The following is a 23,626-nucleotide window of genomic DNA, read 5'->3' on the forward strand; positions in this document are numbered from 1 at the left end:
AGGCTCATCCATAGAATTTTGTATTGTATTTCTCTGTAAAGTAGCACAGTGTTGACAATGTTACTGAACAATGTTAATGAACTCTCAGGCTTTTCTAATGCCCCAAAAATATATATTTAAAAAAGTTATATCATAAATGTGTACTCCACTAATGGCTTGAACTACTAGTTGACCAGTGAAATCTTTAGTCGGGGCTAACAGGAAGCTGTCAATGAGGCCATATTGTTAGAAACTAAACTTCTAAAAATAAATCTCGGAAAGAGATGAATAAGACACAAATGTCACCTTTCCACAGTTTATTTCCTTTTAAAATAATTCATACAAATGCATACAGTCACAAACATATCTTTGTCAGGTTGTCAGTTTTGACCAAAAATAATGATATTTACTGTAGAATATAGAATATGTATACTGTATATTGCTACGCCTACTACTTTACCATAAAGGGGACCAAGGTAGGCAACAGTGGACTGTGTGTTACTACCAGGGATGGAATTTCAAGGAGCAACTCGACACGTTAAAAGTCAGTCTGTTGTTTTTACTTTTGGCACCCTTCGGTTTGAATGAGGAATGCTAAGAGTTATATTAGGAAGTATTAACAAAGACTTTCTCCCTCACATAATGACAGGCATCTGGTGAGGAAAGATTAAGAGTAAAATAATACAGCATTCATTTCAGGAATTTGGGGCTCTAGTCTGACAGTGATATTTAAATGTCACCTCAGTACCTTCTGTACTAGACACCTCCTTCAGATTTTGGCCAGTGAGAACTGGCCTGGGCTGTAAAATACTCACCAATGGCTAGAGAAATTTCCATCCCTGATTGCTACTCTTACTACCTTACCATGAAGAAGACCAGGTAGGCAACAGTGAACTGTTTTAACTACTCAGCTGCTGGTAGAAGGGGATCCAAATAGCACCTTCACTTGGCTGGCCTGCTAACATCAACAACACATGAACTGGAATCAGTATTAAATATTCCAGATAGAAAAACAGGTTCAGATATTTTACTACTGCCCTATCAGCATCTTGCTTACATTGTGGGACCAGTAAAAGCGTAGATTACTGACTTAGTTTGCTTGCTCAGATTTAAAGTCTGGTTCTAAGCATGTTTAGTTTGTCACATAGTGTTTTGTTGTGTATTTAGATGGCACTCTTTGTAATAATGCCTTGTGGAGAGTACTAGCCACCACCCCTCCTCCCAGTGCTGCTTTTTTTTAGACACAGATAACAACCAAGTCACATTGACACAGGCAGGCAGAACACCATATGTACACATAGACACAGAGGCCACAGAGGGTGGCTAAATGGTATACTCAGGAAGGACCCATCATGAAATGTTAAAGGGATGCTAGACTGGAGAAATCAGTACGTTCTGACATGCTATCATGAAACGTCTGTACTTTGTTGTGCATACATGATGTTTCTCACAATGTAAAACCATAGTTTGTTGCTCTCATAGGCAATGTGTTCCTCTCTTGGAAAGAAAGGTAAAACTGACAAGCCATGTGGTATTTAAAAGGGTCGATTTGGGAGCAGATCACAAATATGAACATTTGGTTCAACCTCACTTCAAGAACACAACTGTTCCTCATTAATCAGTAACCATTAACTGTTCTGAACCGCATGTGACATCTGTACTGTAGTTTAACTTCAGATAGGAACCAAAATAGTTTTGGTAGAAGTATAGAGTTTGTTAATGCAGTTAATTTGACAGATCCGTAGCTGGAAGTCAAACTTCAGTAAAATACTGGTTTCGCAGCATGAGGCAATACACTGATTCACCAGTGTTGTGCATCATTTGTTGTGCTGAACTGCTTATGCTCCATGACCTAGACAATTAATATGTGTATAGTGGAAGTACTGGATCATTAGACATGAAGAAGACAAAGATAATAACCTTTTATGTGGCTCAAGCTGTAAACTGCTACAATATCAGTGCATCGCCTCATCCACAACCTGCTGTGTCCTTCAAAGTAATTAACCCAACCCCTCTATTTTGTAAAGCCACATCACGACTAGGGATTAAGTCGTCCCAGCTAAGCATACCATCATGCCACCTCCCTACAGCCTTTCCTCCCGCAACCCTCTCGATTTGGGTCAAACATTTACACAAGTTCCAAGAGCAAAGTCTCATGCTCCTTAAACATAACAAACAAAAAGCGAACATTAGATCAACTTTATCTCTTTTTAAAGTATTTTTCTAATGTAGCGGGACATGAAAAGGCAAGCAGGTAGAAAAACAAAAGCACTAAGTGGCATAAAAAGGAATTTTTAAAATAAAAAAAATAACATACCAACTGAGGAAACTTAATTTCCTGAGATGGTGTGCAAAAAGCTGCCTCTTTTTAGGGGAGGGTTGTTAATTGTTAACTTGGGGACATAAAAAGAGATGTTGTATTTTCAAACCAGTTTCGCTACATAGAGAGATCATATAACCCTTGTTTTTGTTAAGACTGGAATACAAATATCAGTATCTTCTTGCCATACGTCTAAAAACTGTACACAGACAGGTTACATTCATTTCATAACCTACTACTTTTGCTTGTACATCAAACTAAGGAAATGACACAGAAAAAGAGAGAAAGACATGAAATAGGCCCCTCTAACTGTGGACACACTAAAGTCTAAAACAGCAGGATTTGATTCAGTATTTTTTCTTCCCAAATGAACATTGTTTTAGTTTATTTTTTAACTTCTGGCAGAGAAAACTTGACTATACTGTAGTTGCTATGTGAAGATAAACCTGTGGATCTTTACAGTCTGAGGATTTCTGTTTAGAGCAGAGGACAATTGTCTTTCTCTTTGATTAGAGCATCTGACAGCTATCCACTCCTCGTCATCATCCTCTTTATTGTCATCATCTTCTTCTTCTTCCTCCTCTTTGGAGTGTGAATTGGCTGCTGGGAACCAATAGCCAGAGAGTTGTAAATCGATTGTTATTGGGACCTCAACCTGTCGATCTGACACTCTGAACCTTTCTGATAACAACTTATCACTAGGGAACTTATCGCTATGATCCCGGTTGCCATGCCTACCTCCTCCAGTCACCAGACAACATGGGTGATCGTGTGTGCGTTTGTGTGTGTGGCTACAGTTGGTCGTTCAGATGCTGCTCTCTGTCGCCCTCTGGTGGCTTGACTGTATTTTGTCCGGGGGACGGGGCATGAGGAGGGTGTGTGGCAGCAGGCGGGAGGGTGTGTGTGATGGGCACGGCGCTGGGCACAATGCCTTCAACAGGTGGCGGGAGGCCGCCAGCTGGCAAGCTCACCACTCCTGGGGGATACCTGGAGAAGAGAGAGGGAGATGGACAGAGACGCAAAACTGAGTCATCATAGTAAAACCTTGTTTTGACCTCCACAATCCAGACCTCCGTTAAAATTAGACAAGCCAATTAAATATGAACATTTATATCTTAAAAAGCTACAATATCAGAATACTTTCGTGACATAGTACTGTAGCACACTTCAGTACCACAGAGTATTTTACCTCAGTTCATTGTTAAACTATTACATTTCAGGAAAAAAAGTTATAAATGGCCATCACAAAGTCCAAGAACCTAAGGTTTTCAGATTGCTAATATTGTTCAATGACTATTCCATAACCCACAGATTTTCCATTTAGTATCATATAAAATACAGGAAAAAAGCTAATCCAAATAGTTAAAGATTAGAGAGACTTCTGCTAACAACACTAATCTGATGAATGCATTACGGAAACAGCAAACAGAAACACTGTCTACAAGACAGTATAATTATGGACTGACGTGCTATCTCTCTTATGCTGTGTAATTCTGATAGCAGTAACACACTGTAATTGTAACACAGCAATAACACGCTTTCTATGTATCAGTAATTACATTTAGAAAAAATATTTGCTGTCATTAGTACCTTTCTAAACTTGGGTGTTTACATTCTTTCAAAACATTTGGCAAAAATGGTATCAATCAATCAATTTTCCAGGGTTTGGGGGGAAAAAATCAAACTGTACTGACCACTACAGGTTTCTTTATCCTGATGTCAGTTATTACCTATAAGCCCCGTTGAGCTCGGGGTGGACGGTAGCTGGGTCAACTCCTGCCCAGTGGTTGTTCTGGGTGAGGAACTCCTTATTCACACAGTTCTTCAGACTGTCTGGGATACGACCTGAAAAATAGAGAAATGGAAAAAAAGACAAGTATGAAGTGCTAAAATCTATTTTATAAAGGAAGCAAAAAAGGTCCAAAGCTCTACAATTCCCACTGTGGAACTTCTTAGTGGTACTAGTCTACTTTCAAGGCAGGTGTGATTTTCAGCAACCCATTTTCCACAGAGACACAAAAGACAAGATTAAACAGGCCATTGATAAAAAGACACTGGAGAAACCATAGAATGGGAGACAGAAGAAGAAAAAGAAGATGGAAAGAAGGATGTGGTTAGAAAGAAAGAGGCAGACTGTGAAATACCTTTAAATCTGTCTGTGCTGAATAAAAAGGGTGGTTTATGCTCAACTGCAGCTGAACGCCTAAAAATACCTCCTATTAGACTTGTGTTTACCAGCAGGGGTCATGTTTTCCATCAATGCATCTGTGTCTCCATGACTGTGTGCGTGTACACTACCTGTGATAGCCCTTCGGATCTCCCTGGCTGCCTCCTCTCTCATCTCCAGTGATGCCTGTTCGCTGTACCAGGCAGCATGTGGGGTGCAGATCAGGTTGGGAGCATCCTTTAGCGGGCCCTGACTGAAACTGACACATATGCATACAGTGCAAACAGTTACAGCTGCAACAAATGATTTTATTTACTGTCACCTAATTTCTAGACTTTTCAAATTAGGAAATGAGTTGTTTTACACACACACACACACATATATATATATATATGTGTGTGTGTGTGTGTGTGTTTTTGTTTTTTTTTTAGATTGTGTTACCTGAAAGGCTCTGTCTCATGAACATCCAGAGCAGCTCCACGTATCCTCCCCTCCTTCAGGGCCTGAGCCAGGGCCTTCTCATCCACCAGACCCCCCCTGGCTGTGTTCACCAGGAATGCTCCTTGTCGCATCTTCAATACACATATACACACGTACAGTTCATTATTTACTTTTCTCTAATATGATAAAGCTGTACACCTGATTCACATTTTAAATTGATCCAAATTGGTTTAAGGACATTTTCAGTGAATGTCTCGTCAGTTTAAAATGTAATGTGAGTTTTTCTCCAAATTAGCTACTTGTCTTTAAAATGTATGAAAAAATGAATGTGAAGAACACATCAGCTACACATACATAAAAGCATATAAAGCACTTGTTCTATAAATCTACAGAGATTCTTAGTGAAACTTAACCATAATAATACATATGTCAAATTTTATTGATCCACATAGAGACATTTTCCTTTCACTTTTAAAGCCAGAAATACTTAAGAGCGTTGCCTGTGTCTTGAGATGAAAAATGGAGGTAGTGGGCTTCCCTGGGTATCCACTTCTTAAATGGGATGTGGTAGTTGATGTAGGAATAAGTAAATCATTCAATCATTGCGTGTGTCTATGTGCTTAGTCACACGTGTGTGTATGTGTGTGCTGCTGTCCCTTCTACCTGTTTGATGGTGAAGTCGTTGATCAGGTGGTGGTTGTGCTCGTTGAGGCTGCAGTGCAGAGAGACGCAGTCGGAGTGAAAGAGCAGGTCCTGAGGAGAAATGAAGAAAAACGTGGCAAATCAATCCCAGTCCCCTTTATATGGCAGCTCATTTCTGAAAGGGCTTCAATGTAGTCATTTTATGTGGTGTTAATTAGCAGAGTTTCAGGAGCGGGACCGCACATCAAGCACGTCATCGCCAGCATTTTCATAAATACCCACACGTCCTAACTCCTCCCCTTCGGTCTCGTATCCTGCATCCCTCCCTCCCACTCCTTTCTCTGTCCTGCCTCCTGATCTCCTTCTTCCTCTCCATAGGTTTATAAGGGGGTCTGTCGTGCCCGGACGCTACGGCGGATTTCCCTATCGTAGCTTCCCCCCAACGCTTTCGAATGTCTATTCAGCAACTGCAAGCTTCATACATCTTCTGTGTGTTTATCAATAAATCATTTAATCATACCTGTTGATTGTGTACCTTGCTAGTGAAAATATACTAGATTCACACTGAGATTAAAATTGTACTCACTGATTTCCAAACAAGTCGTGCTTCAGATCTTCCATAAACCATAAATGTTGCACTTTTGTTAGTCAATTACTAGTATAACTATAAATCTTTATAACTACAAGAGTATATTTTTGTTTTTTTATTACTGATAGGCAGAATTACAGTTAATGAGCACAAGAGCATGTCACTTCGTCGCCACATACAGAAGGCACAGTGGTAATGGCAAATACACATTTGTTATGGTGAATGGTGAAGAAAACAGTGTTTTGTCAGCTAAGACAAAAGGAGACAATGGATTTTTTCCCTGGTAAAAAAAGATTTAGTCTGAAATGGCTTACATTCCATGCAAGTGCTGTGGCTTAAGAAATGGTACTTCGGTGACAGTCATATCTATCGCTGTCATGGGAGACTTTGGATACTTTGCTGATACTGGCATTACGTGCAGAGCAAATTAATAAAAACTGTCGGCATCTCCATGAAACCAGTGAGTGTCAGGAGCAAAAACAGGATCTGGACTTATTAACACACAGTCCATTGTTGTTTAATGGTAAAGTAATAAGTGTAGTAATATCCAAAATACCATTTATAATTAAAATACCTGAAATATTTTGAGGAAATAAAGGAAAAGGAAATAAGCAATGGAAATCGATTAGCTTTCAGTCTTTTATACCACAAAATTCCTGCTAGTGTTATCTGTGGCAGTAAAAGTAATTTAAATGATCACTCTACAAGATGGACCTAAAGCTCTTCAGGTGTGGAAGTTTTTAGGATTGATTTCAACAAATAATCATCGTCAAACCAAGGTCACTCAGATCAGCTGACCAGGTGCTCCTTGTCCCAAGATCATGGCTGAAGCACAGACGAAATCACGCTTTTGCAGTTGTACGTCCCAAACTCTAGAAGTCTGCAAGTTAAACTGGCCCCTGCACCATTTTTCCTTATAAATTGGTCTTTGTGTTGTTTTTTTTACAGTGTTACTGTGTTGTGTTTTTTGCTATATCTTGACTGGACAAAAATTTGGTCAACTGATGTTTTAAAATGCTTTATTAATAAATTTGAATTGGATTTGGACTGTGATAATCAGACTTTTACAACTATAATACACAAGCTCTGGAAACAGTTGGAAGGTTGCTAATTTCTCAGAAACAAAATGGCCCCACGCATACCTGAGTGTGTGTGTGTGTGTGTGTGTGTGTGTGTGTGTGTGTGTGTGTGTGTGTGTGTGTGTGTGTGTGTGTGTGTGTGTGTGTGCGTGTGCATGTTTGCATGTGTGCTACCTGTAGTGTGGTGACCCTTTGTAGTCCCAGGGATCTCTCTACACCATCAGCCAAATAAGGGTCATAGAAGATCACATTAAAGCCAAAGGCCTTGGCTCGCAGGGCTACAGCCTGGCCCACACGACCTAGAAACGCATGAATACACACAGGCATGGAGGGGCACACACATTATTGCACACACACACACACACACACACACACACACACACGAGCATTTAGACAAATTGTATACACATGAATTCACATTCATATGGAACATAAAAAATAACAATTTGTGTGCATTTAATAGTACTTTTTTTGACTTCAAATTACATAATTCTCTGGCTACACACATCTGCTCATTATTACTGAAAAAGCTTCCAGACTGTACAGGGAAGAGATTTGCATTCTGCTTCTGGTTAATCCGCTTATATTTTATTGGCAGTAATTCCTTAGGAAGCCAATTTAGCTGAGCTAAGGACAAAACTTCCCAAAATGAAAATGGAAAAGAGAGAAAAGTCCTTTGATTAAAAACTTGAGCACTATTAATCAGCAACAACCTCATCCACAGTGCATCAGTCTGGCCACCCTATGTCAAACAAACTGAACAAAATGACAACCTTTTTGTTAACATTTGAAAAGAGTAAACTAAGATGATAAACATTATGTGTGCTAAACATCAGCATGTTAGCCTATTCATTGTAAGTATTTTAGATGTTACCTTTTAGCTCAAAGCACTGCTGTGCCTATGTAAAGCCTTACAGGGCTGCTATTATGGCTGTAGACACTCCTCTTTCTAAAGCACTAAGGCATTAAGCGATATGTGTATTGCTGCTCACCAAGCCCTATAAGTCCGAGTGTCTCTCCTCTGATCCTCGCCGCTCCAGACGCCACCTCTCGGATCTGCTCCACGCTCTGAACCCGCGTGCCCTCACGGAGAGCCTGGCATGAATACCAGTTACTTATTACATGCAAATACATGTATAATCCAAACAGCAAAAACAATTTCAGTTCAACACACTCCAGGTATATTTCATAATGTCTGCACTTAATGACCAAAGTCTAAATCCTTTTAGATGCAGCATTGTGATCATGGTTATAAAATCGAAATAATGATTTTTTCTTATAACTGATTTGAGGAACAAATCATTTTACTGTACCTTCTACATCTTACATCAACGTCTTTCAAATACAGCAACATTCTAAAGAAAATGAAATGTTTTAATTTTGCTGATTTGTCAGTAGACAATTATTAGTAATTGTCAAAACTAAAAGTGTGATAACTGAATAAACACCTCTAACCAATACATTTAGAATTAGCTTATTTAAATCCAATTCATTTTAGTCCCCGTTATCAGCCACACAAGGATACAAACCTGGTGCAGCCAGGTGGTACGTCGGTATAAGGTGAGGATGTGACACAGCGTGGAGTCTGCCGTCTCCTCCACTGAGGCTGCTGGCATATTACATACAGCTATGCCTGTTGGACCAGAGAGTAGATAAGGATTAGTAATAGCTTTTTGGGGCCATTTGAGGAGAGAGATGAAGTTTGGTGAAAGCTATTTTGGTGGGGAAGTGCAGACTTAAGGTGTGGCGTCAGCAGTTTTCTCTACAAACACTATTGCCGACTTTCAAATTGAGGAGCTTCTTGGCGGAGGAAGATTGGGGACGTTAGTAAAACCCTGGCTGCTGCAGGACAGAGTATTTTCTTTAAAAACTTCACTTTTTTGAATACAAGTAATCCTGACTTGTTGCAAACATGGCTATTGTGTGGAATGTAACTAAGTACATTTATTCAAGTACTGTACTTAAATACGATTTTAAGGTATTTGTTCTTTACTTGAGTATTTCCATTTTTATACTGTTTACTCCACTACATTTTTTTGACAACATTAGTCACTTTGCAGATTTATATTATTAATACAAAACATAAATCAATTAATAAATAATTCTGTAATATTATGGATATTCTTGGCAGCTACCTCGCAGTATATAAAGCAGTTGAAAACAAAACAGTTTACTTGCTTCTCGTAGCTTGTTGTTTGAACAGATAGTCAAGACTATTCAAGACATTTTTGCATGTAATTGAAAGTAAAGGTACTGAAACTTATAACATCAATGACTGCTCTTTTCCATTTAGCTAGCCCAACATCCTCGCTAAGCTTGGCTCTGGAACAAATAAAAGGCCAGCAGCAATTATTAATGTTAGCTTCACAAGTGTTTGACAAATGAAGTTTGTGGAGTTCTGGAGTTAAATGTTGAGTAACTGAAAGTGATATGTTGCTAAATATGTGAATGATTTTTATAGTTAACAGGTAAGCAGAACAGTTCACTACATGACCAGTACATTATTGTGTTTTGTGTGTGTGTGTGTGTGTTCTTACCAAGTTCCCCGGCAGATTTGATGTCAATGTTGTCATAGCCGCTGCCAATGCGGACAATGATGCGCAGCGCTTTAAACTTTTCCAGGTCTTCTCTCATCAGAGTGATGGTGTGGTACATCAGAGCTCCTACAGCTTCATTCAGCACCTGGACACACATATGGCTATTTAAAACACAAATCACTTCATGTGCTCTTCTTCTTCTATCTCCTAACAATTCTCTTGTATTGATTGCACTATTTTGTTAACTCCTACTTCTTTCTATAAGTATTTACCCCTCGGATGCCACACGTGCCATTAGCTCTTACTAGTATTTATTGTCACTTGTATATCTCGTGCTGTATTGATGCTTTGTTGATGCTTTGTTGATGCCTCTATGTTGTTCCTGAAATGTAAGTCACTTTGGAAAAAGCATCAAAAAAAGCGTAATATATTGTAAAAACATATACACTGAAGCTAGCGATATGTGTTTGTGTGTGAACAGGAAATATCTAAATCTGTGCAGCCTTACTTAACTTCTGTGCTTAGACATCCAGGGATAAAGCAGAAAGTGGTGGAAAATATTAACCAATGTACTGTACATAATTTACACATTTCAGAGGGAAATATTATACTTTTTACTCCACTACATTTATATGACAACTTTAGTTACAAGTTACCTTGTAGATTCAGATTGATGATACAAAAAATAATCAGCAAATAAATGATGACTTATTATAGGTGAAAATAAAACTTTAGTGATCAGTGATCATGGGGGAAATTTGCAAGCTATTCAGCAGTATAAATGTAAGTGATGGACACATTAATGCATCAATAATTATAATACAGTAATATAAATTATTCTGAAATTGGCCATTCTGCCTAATTAGTATTTAGTATAGTTTTTACTTTTGCTACTTTAAATATTTTTGACGTTAAAACTTTTGTACTTTTACTAATTTTCAGTACAGGACTTGTATCTTTTAGAGTATTTCTACTCTGTGGTATTACTACTTTTACTTACGTAAGAGAGCACATCTTCCACGACTGAACACAGACAATTACACATGCATAAAAGTGTGTCTGTTTGCAGAACAATTGGAAAGTGCTTTGAATACAAACAGTATATATGGAAGTATATATATAGTGAGTGTAAAATTCAAGTCATCAGCATGTGTTTTGTAAGTAAAGTGTAGCTTTATGAGTATCACTTTGAGTGAATCTCAGCAACCAGAGTTAACTGAGTTCACAGTATTTCCATAAACTCTGTATCTCGGTAAAGTTTTTTTCCAGGATTTGCTGTTTTTATCATTCTCATATCCTGTTTTTTTTAACATCCCTGCCTGCATGGAATGATTGCTTTTCCTGAATATTACCATGGAAACTCAGCTTTTATAACCACAGGAATCGAGATAAGGATCTAAAAAACTATCTAATATCAGCAGGAATCTTGTTCACATGGGATTCTCACCGGCTCCTAATCAGGACGACGGCTTGTTGTCTTAATTGAAAGTGAAATGTCTCAAAAGCAGTGAACTTGACAAGCATATATTTTCTTTTACGTTTACATTTTGTGTATATTATTGTCAATTTTATATTGATGATTCTTGACCTGCAGTACTTGCTTTATCTTAAAAATTGTTTCTATCTACTAGGTTTGTTGTTATGCACCAAAACACCAAAGCAAATTCCTTTTATGTCTGAAAACCAGTTCAGTCACCTTTTAATTGGTTCTCAGTCAATGTTACCATCTCTTTCTAACGTTGCCAGCCCTTCTCTTCATGTGTGAGAGGATGAAAATGACATGCGGTTCAATTACAATAAGGAAGGCCTTTTAATTACACAAGGAGGTAGCTGTTTATTAGAGAGCCAAAGAGAGAGAGCAAGAGATAAGATAGTGAGTGAGGGAGCGCCATCTGTTTCTCCCACGCTGTGGCCTACTGAGCGCGCTCACAGAGAGAGTGCGCCTGGCAGACACCCAGAAACAGACGTAACCCTGCCAGACATACAAACCCATTTACAATCCATAGTAGCTGTGGCACAACCCGAGCCTGACCCACATTTTAAGTTTGCTCTTTGTACTCTTCTTTAATTGTCTTTCCTTCTTTTCCCGTTTTTCTTTTACTCCTCTTATTCTTTGTTTAATGCACAGCCGTTATTATTTTAATGTGGTTCTTTGTCTGCTCAGCCGTGATGACCACTGCTCATGTTAATGTAAAACATAATCACTTCTTGTTGAAAGCTTTATTGAACTGCTTGCTGAATCCTTTTATAGGCCTACTTATAAATACTTATATTACTAATATTTGCAGGATATGATCTTACTTAGAGTGTGCGTGTGTATGTGATCTAGTTAAGGTAAAGGTAAGATAAAGGTACTTTGTCACATACACATACATGTAGCAAAATTCATTCTCTGCATTTAACCCATTCCTCAAGTGAGCAGTCTAATTGTGTTACCTTCTCGTGGATCTCCTGTGTGGACTGAGCGTCACAGAAGGCCACGGTTGCTACGTCTTTCAGGATGGGCATCTCCACAGTGCAGTCACGCCCGTCCAACAGCGCCACCAGGGGGCGCGGGTGCATAGGCCCGTTCATAATGGGTGGCCTGATGCCTACACACACACACACACACACATATACACACGTAAGAAAATAGAAAAAAAGTGTCAGATGGGCAGAACAAAAGTGGCAAAGAAGTGACATGGAGAGAAAATAGGCAGTGTAAAATTAGCATAATTTCTTATTGTTGTGATGAAACACATACACCACTGCACTTTTTCTTTTGGATATTTTCTCTGTTGTATATTATTCGAACTTAAGTCGTGCATTAATTTGTGAAAGCTGGGTTGGATCTTCCAGCATTTCTTACACGTATCATTTGTTGTCAGTTCTGAAATCTAAAGCTGAAGATATGCTTCTGGGCACAGATGAGGTCCTGCTTTATCTGCATCCCATAATGTTTCTGCTCCACACCAATACAGTTGCTATGACAACTGTGACAGTAAGCGTTGAGGGGGGAAAAAACAATTTCCCGGAGCAGCTGTCTATCTGCTGCAGAGCTTATTCCTGTTGTGGGAGGTCATATTTCACAGCTGTTTTTCTCTGTATTACTTTAAAAGATGTTATTGTTTCAGTTTAACTATTGCTGACTTTTTAATATAGTTTGCTGACTCTTTTAAAACAGGCAGTAATCGGGAGGATGGATGAGGTAGGTACTGTCTGGTAGGCTGGTAGAAAATAATGAACAGTATTTTAAAAAATGGCTTCATATGTTCAGAATATCCCTGTAAAATTTAAAATCAGGGCAAAACATGATAAGTAGGGGAATCCTTTTTGTATTTAATCCAGTTCACATAATCACATAAGTTCTCATATATTCATGGTGAATGTAAGTGCTCACCCCCCGTGGACCAATGAGAGTGAATCTTGGGCGGTCTTCACCAGGAAACAAGTGAGCATGCAGACTGAAAGTCAACTGTCTATTATGTATCATATCTTTACTGTAAATTTACAAATGCAGTAAAAATGTGATATTCCATAGTTTAAAAACTACCAAAATGTCACTGAAAATTATATAGTGGATCCATTACCCTGATAGTGCTGTTAGGGAGGATAAGTGGCATTTAACAAGGCAGCTAAGCCAGGCGACCACACTAGTGGGCTGTTGTTCAGGTTTAAAAGGAGCAGTGGTTGATGGGAGTTGCATTTGTTAGTTTTCCTTAACTATTTCCTCCAACTGCAATTCGTTTTGATCTCTCGGTTTGTCTCTCCTATCAGGCAACTGTAGGGTTAATCATTTCATATCGCTGACAGACAGACTGACTGAGAACCAGGACATCTGAGCAACAGACGGATGTAAATTCAGAGGAAAATGTAAGATGGTGCATGTAATTGGGTCTCTTGACATGCAAAGTTTTGACAGCCCTCTAAAACACTGTAGGAAATAAGTGCAGAGTTATGGCTGTTTCTGCTGAGGCTGACGGTACCCATCACTCACTACTGACTTTTTTCCATCAGAGATGTTCAGGCTGACATCTCATATAAGCAGCCGCCTCGGTCATTCTACTCAAAATATTCCTCCTAAAACTTTTTTGCGAGTCAGACCTCCACATGGATACACAGTTGGCATTCCCTCAGTTTGAGGCTATTTTCTAGTTGCATGGGCTAAATCATGACAAAGTAGCCTAGTCATTTCAAAATCAGCATTCTGAAGTCTACAATATTTTGAATGCCAAGGATCCCTGACAATCTGACTTGTGGACAGAATTTTGGCAGCTCCAAACCCGCAAATTAGTTTGGAAAATCTTGGCAGAGAAACTGAGTAACACTGTTCCCCCAGCAGTTATTATTAAGTGGCCTATGTGTGAAATGAATTAGGCTAAAGGAAGAAATCCTGCCAGAATCACACTCATGTACTACCAGTATGCATCATTAAACTCTGCACCAGTGATCTCCAGCTGTGTTTTTGAAATGAAGTGTTGTAATTTACCAGTCTTCTTATACCTCAGCTTGCTACTGTGCATCTATATATTTCTACTTCAAGCTTCCCAAAATGGCTTTTGACAATCTTAAAAGCCATTTTGCAAACTTTTTTGTAAATGCAACATGTCTTGTGGTTGCATCGCTGCTGAAAGCTCCTATCAAGACACTTGTTTCTCTGTCTTTTCTGCAATCGCATTTCTTCCTGTATGACTGTTAAGCATGGATGCAAAATAGCTTTCTGATTTTGGAGGCCAGACATTTAGCATCAGTGTTTTAAATAGCAGTATTTTTGCAGCTGATAAAAATCAGTGTTGTTGCTTGGAATTGTGTTGGCATGGTGTCGCATCATCTACATTTGGCCAGTTATTAGTCAACTTTTTTTCCTTTTCCAGTGACCAAAGGGTGAGGAATGTGTTGTGCTGGGCACTTCCAAGGAGTGAATAAGTATAACCGCATGAATAATATATGAAGCAGGAAGGTACTAAAATTTGCCTCCCTGGGTAAATGTAGATGAATGATCTTTCTTGTGTGAAATGCTGTCGCAGAAAGTAAATTCTTGACTTAAAAGATTTTGGTCAGGTTTGCAAATTGGGTGTTTTTTGGGATGTTTAACAGACTCTCAGTGGTTTTCTCTGGTTCTTGCCAGTGTGCATGCATGAGGAAATAATGTACACAGTGCTTACATGGATTTCTGGTTCATGCTCCAGTGTGCTACTGGGTTCAGGGTTTGGCTGAATAGAAAACAATTATTCAGAATCTGCTGCAAAGAACAAAGATTATGATGAATCTGTACATTAGTATTGAGATTTGAGGAACTTTATACACTTTCAGAATACTTTCAGAACTCTTTGCAGCAAATTAAAAAAACTGCATACACAGCATTCTTCCTCCTGCATGTATCACAAAGCAGAGCATGGGAGAGCAGATCCAGAGCCATGTTACAGTAACCATAGATTAAATTTAGAAGCAGCATTTCAACACTGATATTTGCACCTACAATAGCATTTATGGTTGGATGTTGTGGTTACATATTGTTTTGGTTTTGGGTGCATGTGGTTTTAGGTTGCAGTGTGGCGAAAGCAGATTAGCAGTCCCGCAACCAGAAATGTACGGGCTTTATCCTCACATTAGCAACATAGAAAGTTATCTGAAAGTATGTATTGTAAGCACCTGTATTGTATGATTGTTAAGGGTTACAATATGAGTTAATGTCTGAAATCCCTGTTTCTGCCCCGGCTTTAACTACAGCATGTTGTAGTACTGACAACTTGTTTCAGCTGAACCTTACTACATGAAGATAAAAGCACTTTCTGCACTACAAAATTGAAGGATTGTTTTTGCAGCACTCAGAAGCTGCAGAGAATTAAAGACACTCCACAATTGAATCCCAATCCATCCCTCAATGTATGTATTGTCTTCTTATCTGCATTGTCAGATTACAGCATGAAACCTGATCTGACATACTGCACTAAGACCAATAAGGTGAAACTCAAATCCTGTTCACAATGCCTTACGTGAGCTGGTAAAACATTAGCTTTCCATAATAGGATTTGCCTGGAGGACATTGCACTTACACATCAATACAAAATCTATGGTGCATAGCTGAGAAGTTGGACTTCATCAACAGCAAAAAGTACTCTCAGGCTTCAACACAACCTTCATTGTAACTCAGATGTAATGAAAAGTAGCGTACTCGCCTGTAGGGGCTGCACTCAGTATTTTGGCCCACAGAGTCATCTTTTGTAAGATTTAATTTGAGCAGAAACACTTGGGAACAAGGCAAAGATTCAGATGGTGTGTGTAATTAAATAGACATGACGTTCACTTGCACAAACTAATGAAATCCTGCCATTCTAATCAGTTGTGCAGCAGAGTGGCGGTTCTGGAAAGTAACAGGGATTCCAGACATTTCTCCGTCTCACACTTGGTCAGAGCGAGGGAGGAAATAGCTTTCATTCCAGCACTAAGCATGACCTTGGGAGGACCAGCACTACTGACTGCTGAGTAGCACTGTAGGATAAAACACCCGTCCATTCTCTCTCCATCTCACACACAAACCTTTAACAACACTGTGAATATTAATCCACTCTCTCTCTCTCTCTCTTTGAATTCCTAAATTCATACTCAAATGGCTAGTATCTCCCGATTTCTATTATTAAATGTATTTTCTTGCTGTCTTGTCACATTAAACACTCATTAAATTCTTGATTATATTAAATAATTTCTTAGAGTTTTCTCTCATTCTTCTCAGTTCCTAAACTCTAAAACTTCATCCATCGCTTCCATCTCTACTCTCGCATTATATTCAATACTCCAGTACTCTCAATCTCTCTCTCTGCCCCCTATAGCCCCAGGGTTGGGTGAATGCTGGGAGCTTTCACAGTGCAAACAGGCCTCTTGACAGCCAACGGGGGGGCCGCAGCTCCAGCTCTGCTCTTGCCATCTACCCAGGGTTTCTCTGCAACTATGCTTTGATTCAGATTCACTACTGGCTTTGGTAAACATTGTCCTCGCAAGCAGTAGTAGTGAAAAAAGAAAAGTTGGGCTGGTGATAATTGTGCACCAGAATAAACGACCATCTGGATAGTAAAGACTCTGCTTTGGCAAAATGTGCTTAAGGGCCTGGGACACTAAATTATATCCCTCTATATGAAAATTACATCCCTTGGAAAATTTGTAATCAGACCAAAATGACGCTAAAGCAGTTTGACTTACATTTAGAGATGGAAAAAGCAACTGCTAACGACTGCTAGAACTGAATCGTGCGAGCCAGTGGGAAAGCCCTGCAGCCTGCCTGTATCCAGCTGTCACTGACCGGCTCACAAGAACAGCTGGCTGTTTGTCCCAGAGAAACGAGACAGTGTTTTCAGACTGTCAGTCATCAACAGAGACAATGTCAAAGATCAGCAATGTTCACGTGTTTTAAATGTGCAGGTCATCGGGAAGTCTGCCAGCCTCAATAGAGAGTGATGTGCCAAAACGAGCTGCAAGTCCCTGCTTCTGACCGACACTAAAGAACCACAACAACTGTGTGTCACAACACGCTCTCCTATAACAAGGGTTTCATTTCCAGAGCATCTGTGATCCAGATCATCCTTCTAAAACAACAGTAGAACACAAATGCAGAAGTGAAACGAGTAATTAATGAATTACTGAGTGGACATCAAAATAATAAAAATAAAGCAACAATTTTGAGAATTAGTTAAATGTTTAGTTTTTCATCCAAAAATGCTAAAAGTTCCCTAGTTCAAGCTTCAGTTTTGAGAATTTGGGACGTGTCTCTGTTTTATATGACTGTATACTGAATATTTTTGGATTTTGGATTGTAGTTTGGCCAAAAAAAGATATCAACTTTCCCTTTAGGAATTTGTCACTATTTTTGTCATTTTACAGATACAAAGATTTAGCTGAAACTATAAATCCATTAGTTGATTGAAAGAAAATGAATATGCAACAGCTTATAATCGATATACAGTAATTGTTGAAGTCAGTTATCAGCAAAAATGTCAAGCTTTTGCTACTTCCAGCTTCTAAAACATAAGGGTTTGTTTCTCTATTTTATATCATTGTTAAGTGAATATTTTCGGACTGTACGTTTGGCAAAACAAGACATTTTATTGTAATGGATGTTTTAGACTTATTTTATAGACCAAATAATTTATCAGTGAATTAAGAAGAAAATTACCTGATTAAGCAAAGATGATGAAAATAATTATTATTTGCAGCTCTACATACATCTTATTCGCATATATTTTGTTGAATATGACACCCATAGACATCTCTCGCTTTCACAGCCAGCACATAGGCCTATCAGATATATATATCAAAGCGTGCGTCCATTCTCCTCATTTCATTCTTCTGAAAATGCAACTCTACAGAACATTTTCACTTATTGCCAAATGTACCCACACGGTTAAATGTTTTCTTTGGTTTTTCAGATCTAAAAAGGTCAGACTTCCTGAATTAAATCGCTTTTCAGTCTCTTTCCAACTGAACGGAAGGTAAACCGTGGGAAGATGAGACATTTCAGCTATAGTGTTTGTATTTTTCACTGTGCACAGGGGAGAAGAGAGCAGAGCTTTGCTGTCGGCACCTGGGATCAGTCAGCCGCCTGTGACTGTAGTAACCAACTATTGAGCCACAGTGTGGCTGATTTATAACTTCACTGGCTCTTGTGGCATGCAGCAACACGGCGTGGTTAAAAAGCCCCTATATCCTCGTCTTTCATCCCCTCACTGTTGATCTCACCATCATTTCATCTCTTGTTGCCTCATTTTCAGATCTCCATCTCTCATTTCAGTCTCGTTTCCCCAGGCTTTCTTTATCTCCCTTACGATTTCCTTTCTTCTTCTGTCCCATACCATCTCTCCAGCAATGAGAAAAGCCACATTTTAAATCATCGCTGTATTTATATGCTTATAAAACGCCAGAATATCCAGGTACAGAGTGTTCAGGCAGTTTGACATTTCTGCTGTCTTTCATTCTTTCCTTTTCTGTGTTTTTCTACCTACACCTACCTACACTACCCAGGGAGGAAAGAAGAAAAGAAATATCCCTCACCACCAATCCTTCCTCTTTCAGAGGCTTTCTCTCTCACACATGCACACATACACACACAATCATGTTTCTGTCACTTCCGAGGACATTATATTGACATACATTAATTTCTTGGAGAACTGTCCTAACCTTAACCAGTACTAGTCCAACCCTAACCTTCACCTTAACCTAAACTTTATGTTAAACCAAGCCTTCACCCTAAAATTTGACAAAAGGAAGGTAAGTCACAAGAGAGACACAGTGTACACACAGATTTAAGTCTCAACAGTAAGACATGTCCACACACATTATGCCCCACCCACATATACAGAAATACAGGTGCATACTCAGCACACCACTCCACGCATGTTGACTGTCTAAAATACAGTGATACATGATACATACAAGTGCTAACAGATATCTTAGACACACTTGTTTACACAGACACACATATGCATGGCCTTAATTTGCAGGTACTGTATCAGCAAGCCAATTCAGGTTTGTCAGCTTTATGTTTCCAGTACTAAAACACCAGCAGCAAAACAAACATGGAGATTCAACACTGTTCGCCAGCAGCTTAGCTGTGCTATGCAGATTTTAGTTCCAGTTGTATTGTTAATTAAGTTAAAACCTGCATCTGAACAAGGCTGACAACCCGTACTGATCCCTCAATTTTATAGCAGTCCTACTAGCTTTTTTGTTATCAGAGACCAGAGGGTTACAAAGATTTTACAACATTGCAGGCTGGATATGCATCCTCTCTATGGCATTAGAAAAAAACATTTATTTATTTTGTTGCTGCTACAAAATGTAGTTATTCATTTGTGAATAAATAAATAATTAAAATAATAATAAATAATTCTCCACCTGTAGGCTTCTGAGGGTCAAGCAAATTTAACAACACGAAAAGAGGAAAATAGATCTTATCCGGTGAGATCGGTGTCTCCTGTAGGCACTGCTCATATGTAAGCTGTCATGAACCTAAAGGTTAAGAATTACTGGGTTAAGCAATACTTGCACTACAGGAAATACTACATTTAAATACATGCTGTAACTGGATTATTGTATGGCTTTCAGCCTGTAATATTGGATTAAGTGTTCATACACAGAAGAAGTCACAATCGCTTTTACATTTCAAATATTTACTTGCTCCATTTATTAGAGTTGGTCTATTAGTCAGAATGGATACGGTTACCGGTTGACGATGGATGGATGGATGGATGGATGGATACTGTTACTGCGTATGAATAGTAACTTTTCACCTAATAAAATATTGCTTACAAGCCTTTTAGTGCAGAAAACGGATATAAATTTGTGTGTGATAACATCAATAGCAAAACTGCGCCAGCTTGTGGGCCGCTACCAGCTGAGTGAGTTGTTTTCCCACCTGACATATAAATTATTAACAGCAGTGCTTGTTGAATTATATCTTACTTACTAATTGTTGTTTTGGGATGTTACATTGTAGGCCTGTTCTGTTATTTTTTCTCTCCATGACAGCACTGTTATTTAGCCACCTGTCTAGACTGTCGTGCTTCTGAATTACATTTCCCTTTTTTAATAGTGTTTTTAATAAAATGCACACGTTTTTTCTGAGTAGATGAATTTATCAAGTTAATAAGAGCGTAATGTATTGGCTAACCATCACTGTTGTATACGTCATGACATAAACGCCCGGCTTTTCAGTTGCGGCTGGTAGATCTCTCGCTGTTGCTTCCCTTTGTAGCTCAAGGACTTTCTTGTATGCATTAGATATAATAGACTAAGCCTTTCAACGGTTAAGTGCACACAGTCTCTTTGCTCAGTACTTCATGCTTTATAGATTTCTAAGTGCTTTCAATTATGCCTACTTACTGTAGGTGTCCTTTATTTTTAGTCCTTTCTTAAATCAAATGCTCAAATCAAAATGCTCATCCATGACGGTAATGCAGTTCAAATTCTAATGTGAACGCAGCTATGCATTATAAAATAAAATCTCTATTTACCATGTCTTTTGTGCGTTCGGTTGCAGGTATAAATAAAAAATAAATAAAAACAGATCTGCAGTGCTTAGGATATGAAAAGTTTTAATCCCTTGAAACAAGTAGTCTGTCCATTGCTGTTATAGCCTATATTTAGTTTGCATCACGCTGGTGTGTTTTGTGATGTGCAACTTAATAGTACTTTCAAATGACACAAGATGAGGAGTTTGCTTGATTCTGTCCTATAGAATAATAAACTGTCTATTTGAAACCTCCTGATGGGAAACTACCTGAAGCAACCACAAAGCACAATCACATTACTCTTTACCTTTTCAGCTTATGAGATCATTCTATAAATTAAAATACACCTAACTAACAGTTAGATTACACTTCAGTCTTTTGTCCGGCAGATCTGATTTGTATAAGGGAAAGGGGGAGTGACTGACATGTGTTTGTGTCACTGATCGAGGTCTTTATAAACTGGATTAGACATGACTCAACACTCATGGATCAGAGGACCAAAACATGAGTCAACACATCCATCAATCACCAGGAACGACAAACTGATTTTAGAGCAGCGCTTAAAGGTTCAATGATCTTCACCGTGCGCCGAAACAGATTCAATGGCCCGATCAGTTTTACCATTATGGACTGGTAGTAATTTGTGCATGGGCATCTTAAAAGGTAAATCCTCCCTGAACCATAAATTATAGTGGTTATTCATGTGACCTTGGATTCTTGAGCTGTTAGGGTATAGTCAGGGCAGATATGGAGATGGAGAGAGGAGGAGGGAAATAAAGGGGTAAGGAGAAAGATCAGAGCTGCAACTTTAATCTTTGATGTCATCAAGAGACACTGCCCGCAGCGTGTTGATGACATCACAGATAACAATCTTTACTATATCTGGTTTCTTTTGGGAGAAACAGCAAATCACAAATCCAGATTTAGGTGATCACAAATACAATGATTCAGCTTTAGGGTGGATGATCATTTATCCTCACACCCTCCTCCTCCTGCTCCACACCCAAACCTCCATCCGCCCCCTACCTTATTCTTTAGCAGCCCTACCTTTATCCCATTTTCTAGAACAGTCTTTTCCAGCCCCTATCAGAAGGTGCATCTGTCACCTGTGTATGAATCCGGCTGTGTGCATGCATGTGTATAGTTGAGTTCCCGAAATGTGTGTGTGTGTGTGTGTGTGTGTGTGTGTGTGTGTGTGTGTGTGTTGTGTGTGTGCGTGCGTGTGATTTATGTGTGCGAAGGCAACCGTAAAAAAGAAGCACAATCAAAGAGAAATGTGTCATGTCCTTGCTAGCCCTCGAAGGAGAGAGAGAGATCTATTTCTGTCGCGACAAATGGAGGTGTTCAAGCAGCCTTCAATTGCAGAGATTTGCCTCTTCACACACACACACACACACACACACACACACACACACTGGAAGCTAGAGAAAAGGCTAACCGTTCTTGTGTGGCAAGAGAAAGGCTGAGTGATAAGAAAACACAATAGAGTGAGAGAGAATTAAGTAGAGAAGGAGGAGGAGGATACGGAAAAAGGGAGAGGAAGAGAGAGAAGGGGGAGGGGAGGTGGAAGGCAGAATAATGTACACTGAGTTCATAAATATTGGCAAACACACACACACACACACACACACACACACACACACAGACGCACAGTTCCCACATAAAAGCAGAGTGCTAGTTGTTTACCTAAAGGCATGCCTTTGTTGAGGAGATGTGAGCTTCCCATGGTGTGTTCCCCAGCCGGCCAGCACACAATAGAAACCTACAGTCTTCACACAGCAGACATGAACAGGAATCCAGTCAGCATATGGCGGCTGTGGCCAGCTACCTCGCTTCCCTTAGTCCTTCTCCCAGCCCCTCAGTGACAAGCATACACATGTGCTCCCCCTCTTTCCTCTCTCTCTCTCTCTCCCCTCCCTTCCGTCCCTGTTCGCTCGCCCGCTCTCTCTAGCTGTCTTACCCCTCCTTCCCTCTCTGCCGTCTCTAGCTACCTCCCTCCCCTCCTTTTCTGACTTTCTATTACCGCAAGTCTTTCCGTCTCTCCCTCTCCCTCTGTCACCAAAAAAAAGTGCACACACATACTGAATTGTGTGTGTTTGTGAGAGAGAGAGTATGTCTGTGTGTGTGTGTGTGTGTGTGTGAAAGAGCGCGAGAGAGAGAGAGAGAGAGAGAGAGAGAGAGAGAGCAGGAATAGGGAGGAGCTAACTCTTGCTAAAATTCATCTTTTGTTTCCTGAAAGACGACAGAGAAAAAAACTAAAGAAAGAAGAGTTACGCAATTACAAGGCTGTAGCAATAGAGGAAAAACTTGTTCTTTCTCATTTCAGGAAAACAATTATAAAGCTCATAAAACTTAATTGTAATAAGCAATAACATGTTATGACACTATAAATCAGTGTTTTAAATAAATAATGACTTTTGCAATTAGAAGATCACTCTTTCAAGACATTCAAACTTTAAAATAAACAAGTTATTTCAATTGCTACTGACTTAAAAATAATACATTGTACTTAAAGATTTCCATGAATAATCTACCTACATGGGTAAATATTCCTCCTATAATATTCCTATTATATTCTGAATAACTTGATATTCTACTCCACCACCCAAGTACTCGGGTAAAATCTTCTAATCAAATTCTAGTTTGATGTTCAAATGCAACTCTTTGTAGTGCTTTGTGAGATTATTATAATGAAAAGTTACAAAACTCATATTACTAGTGTTATTATTGTTACAGAATGGGACAAAACTGTTGCTGACTATAATGATTATTATTTGTGTGGCAAACAATATGTGGAGTCCTTCATATCTTCATGTCTTATCATGTAAAAGATGTGTCTATTTTCAAAAAGATACAGATTCACAATACTGTTATGGGTATTAAATACTGATAT

General features: G+C 39.1%; 1 protein-coding gene across 1 annotated transcript; it reads right to left on the reverse strand.

Moving 5' to 3' along the window:
- Nucleotides 1-281: 281 nt before the first annotated feature.
- Nucleotides 282-22,747, reverse strand: LOC119888274 (C-terminal binding protein 1). The gene is made up of 11 exons (XM_038698766.1): nt 22,420-22,747; nt 12,191-12,345; nt 9,755-9,899; nt 8,747-8,850; nt 8,210-8,312; nt 7,392-7,516; nt 5,571-5,660; nt 4,908-5,038; nt 4,598-4,725; nt 4,030-4,144; nt 282-3,286 (listed from the first exon to the last, which is right to left on the reverse strand). The coding sequence occupies exons 1-11, from the start codon at nt 22,457-22,459 to the stop codon at nt 3,091-3,093; spliced, it is 1,332 nt and encodes a 443-aa protein (XP_038554694.1). The 5' UTR covers nt 22,460-22,747; the 3' UTR covers nt 282-3,090.
- Between the last annotated feature and the right edge of the window lie 879 nt (nt 22,748-23,626).

Source organism: Micropterus salmoides, unplaced genomic scaffold (assembly GCF_014851395.1).
Source record: "Micropterus salmoides isolate LMB-PRFRI ecotype aquatic unplaced genomic scaffold, ASM1485139v1 Ms_hic_scaffold_5, whole genome shotgun sequence".
NCBI classification, from domain to species: Eukaryota; Metazoa; Chordata; class Actinopteri; order Centrarchiformes; family Centrarchidae; genus Micropterus; species Micropterus salmoides.